This window comes from Oppia nitens, unplaced genomic scaffold (assembly GCF_028296485.1).
Source record: "Oppia nitens isolate AA-2021 unplaced genomic scaffold, nextdenovo-longstitch-racon4-pilon3 scaffold4_pilon_pilon_pilon, whole genome shotgun sequence".
Taxonomy (NCBI): Eukaryota; Metazoa; Arthropoda; class Arachnida; order Sarcoptiformes; family Oppiidae; genus Oppia; species Oppia nitens.
In genome coordinates this window covers 3,907,796-3,911,357 of record NW_026533232.1, presented here as the reverse complement: position 1 = coordinate 3,911,357, position 3,562 = coordinate 3,907,796, and the positions used below count along the sequence as shown (strand labels likewise).

The 3,562-nt window shown below is 35.7% G+C and overlaps 1 protein-coding gene across 1 annotated transcript; it reads left to right on the top strand.

The window, feature by feature from the left end:
- Positions 1–622: 622 nt before the first annotated feature.
- Positions 623–3,562, top strand: LOC128960241 (homeobox protein Hox-A1-like). Its single transcript, XM_054306312.1, has 3 exons — positions 623–1,514; positions 3,056–3,294; positions 3,368–3,562. Exons 1-3 carry the CDS (start codon positions 623–625, stop codon positions 3,560–3,562), a joined length of 1,326 nt encoding a protein of 441 aa, XP_054162287.1.

Genomic DNA, 3,562 nt, shown 5'->3' with positions numbered 1-3,562 from the left:
TGTAATCTTACAACACATACCTTACAACTGAGATTCAAATTATGATAATCGTATGGATTGTGAGTTCAATCGAAGTTTAGTGGTTGTGGTTGTGACCATCAGTGACACCGGTGTATGGCATGTATTGCCAGCCGAACTTGTCTTAGCCTAAGGTGGATGTGATAGAACCAGAAGTCCAGCAAACAGTCATCAGTAAACCAGTGCTAAGCCATAGTAAGTCTGAAAAAGCGTGGCATGAGTTGGGCCACACATAAGATGGGCACTCGAGTATTGGTCGCTACTCTCTGACGTATACCAGCCTTTCAACGACACCCATATTTGTTGAGCCCTATTCCCAGATCCTATTCCCGGCTCCCATTAGCACCAGTTAATCCAATGTAAGCGCCGCTATCGACACACATCACCGCAAAAAATATTACCACATGTCTTGATATGTAAACTTTAATTTTTGACTTAACTTTGATTCAACTTTAAGGCAATTATGATATAAATAAAACTTAAATAATTTAATTGAAGTTTAAAATCAAAGAGATAGCAGTGATTTGTTGGTCACTCAATTGGTTGTGTTTCTAATCTAATGAATGTTATAATTATTGATATGTGATTTTGTATCAAATTATCAATGATTATGAACTCTAATGTTGTTTATGGGGCCAGTGTTTGTCATAATGGCTCCGCAACCAGTGATTACCAGAACTATCACCACAATCACCCAGATTTGACATATTATCAGACTTCCAATGAATTGTCAACTGCATCGACAACTGGCATCATATCCGGGGCCACACCAAACACTAACCATCATTCATATGCATCGCCATTGCATATGTCATCACAAGTGCACCAATTTGGAGATGGTATTATCAGTGAACCCAATGGATTGAGTTATACTAATTTAGACACCCAGTTATCACAACCAAATTATGCCACAAATCCTGTCCCACCACATCACCAAAGACTTAGTCATTATAGTGATGCCAGATCTGGTGCTGTAGTACCACAAGCACCTCCATTAGGTCCGCCTGTAGCTCAAGGCCCACCACAGTTGTCAGTCACACCAACACATCAAAGCTATACTCATCAATACAGGGACTTCTCGCACACCGATGGCCCACAATTATCGTCAGGACATCAGGACATGTTAACCGCATTATCTGATTGTGCCGTCAGAACAGGCATTTCAGGCACACCAACAACAACACCTCAATACTCGACATATTTAGACACAAGTTTATTATCGCGAAGAAATAGTAATTCAGTCCATCAAACGAGTATACATTCGGCACATTATGGAGACGCCCAACCATTTGCCGATATGACATGTGGTCAACTAAATGGTACGGCCTATCATTTAAATCATTTGGCATCACATTTGCATCACTCGCCACATCATACCCATCACCCGCATCATCACTCGGCCTCAACACGACAGTCCCAAAACAATTCAATATCGGCAGCACCAGTGCCTCAATACAAGTGGATGCAAGTGAAGAGAAATATACCAAAACCTAACTGTAAGTTAACTTCAATTTTTTTGTATTTATATTTTGATATTTGTAAATTTATTCGAGTTATTCATTATAAATACCATTTTTAATATAATTATAAAATAGTATACAACCAAAAATTTATTATATATAAACAAATGACTAAATAATTGATTGTAATATTATTTTAGAGTTGTTTTCATTATATTAGCTGTGAATAAGTCGATAGTAATGTAAAGCAAAGAGAAATACACTTATTATGTCATAAATCATACTAAAGAATGTAATGTCGGGTAGTATTGAACTACTGTTCCTAATAGAGACTATTAGTCCTGTGCTAAGCGTCCGTCTCTTAGAAAAAAGCTATAAATTTTGCGAACGGCCTTTGAATGCCATATTTAGGGACAGTTGTGGACAATATTTGACTCAAAATAAACCATAAATTCAATATCACACGCAAAGTGTATTGAAAAAGACAGTTCCGATTCAATAGACGACAGATTTGAATCTAATTTTGTGTCAAAGAATCGGAAACCGACTCCTCTTTCAATGTCTAATAAATCAATTAAAGAGTGAGAAATTTGAGCACAACTTCTAATTATCAAAATCACACAAATAATTGACTTAACTTTTACTCAAATGTTACTATACTTTGCAATACTAAGAATTACTTTATTACAAATCCTTTATTATTAATAACACATTTTATAAACAAACGGCACTAAAAAATTTGAGTCAATTAGTTGTTTAGTCATTATATCAAATAAATTGATTTAAATGGACAATCATATCATCAATTATAAAGTCAACAGGTGTTGTACTAACACAACAAACAGATGCTTACAAACTATTGATTTTTAAATCAATGAAGTCTTTCTACTTTTAAACTCTCAGACAGTCTCTCTCTCTCTCTCTCTCTCTCTCTCTCTCTCTCTCTTTGAGTCAAATATTCGCAATATTTTAATATTTCATACAATATTTCATACAAAGCAGACATTTAACATTCAATACATAAAGATCTCTCTATTCAGTGGTCATTAGTTTCACTGATTATAGAAAATTATTTAAGGAAAGGTTAGGTTTAAGAGCTCAGACACATCTGAATGAAGATGTGAGCCATGAGTCTCATTGTGGTTGTATTAGGACTTCCATAATATGCGGTAAAGAAAGGAAGGAGAGAGAGAGAGAGAGAGAGAGAGAGAGTATTGCAATTCACAAGTAGTGGACATTTGATTAATTGTTTTCTTCACGATTAATAATAAAAGCATTAACTGAGAAAATCTTAACTCTTAAACAGTTAGCTGTTTGATGGGTTGGGAGGGTCTGCACCGATAGCAGTGAAAAACTATTTATTTAAGTATGAGATGTGAGAAAAAGTAAACATTGGTTGGTCTTTAAAATAGGAAAAGTATTAGTTGTCTGCAATTGTTGTAAATGATCTCAAATGTAGTTTTATGTTAAAGCGACTAAAAATTTAGTTATTTGTTTGAACACAATATATGTTTTAGTAATTCAATTGAATAAACATTTGTTTAGAGACTAAGAGTATTTTCGTTCATTTTTTTTAGTAAACAAAGCGCCGGATTTCAGTTTCAATGGAGGGCCTCAATCAGCGATCGCCGTCTCTAACTGTGCCTCATCTGCCAGTCTGGCAGCTGGTCTCGCGGCCAACAATACGGGCAGAACTAACTTTACCACAAAACAGTTAACCGAATTAGAAAAGGAGTTTCATTTTAATAAGTACTTAACTCGCGCGCGAAGGATTGAAATCGCAACCGCTTTACAGTTAAATGAAACTCAGGTTAAGGTATGATTTCACACTTATTTCACTTTAATTTTTGTCATCATTTAATATCATACCGTTATATACATTACTGTAGATTTGGTTTCAAAATAGACGAATGAAACAAAAGAAGCGAATGAAAGAAGGATTGATACCATCGGACACATCAACACCTCCGCCGTCGGGAAATCGCGAAAACTCATCGCTTACTCAACACTCGGACTCATCAAATCCGGCTTCACTTTCACCGACTTCTCCCAAACTAAATGACGGCTCTTCAGGTCCACAGTAA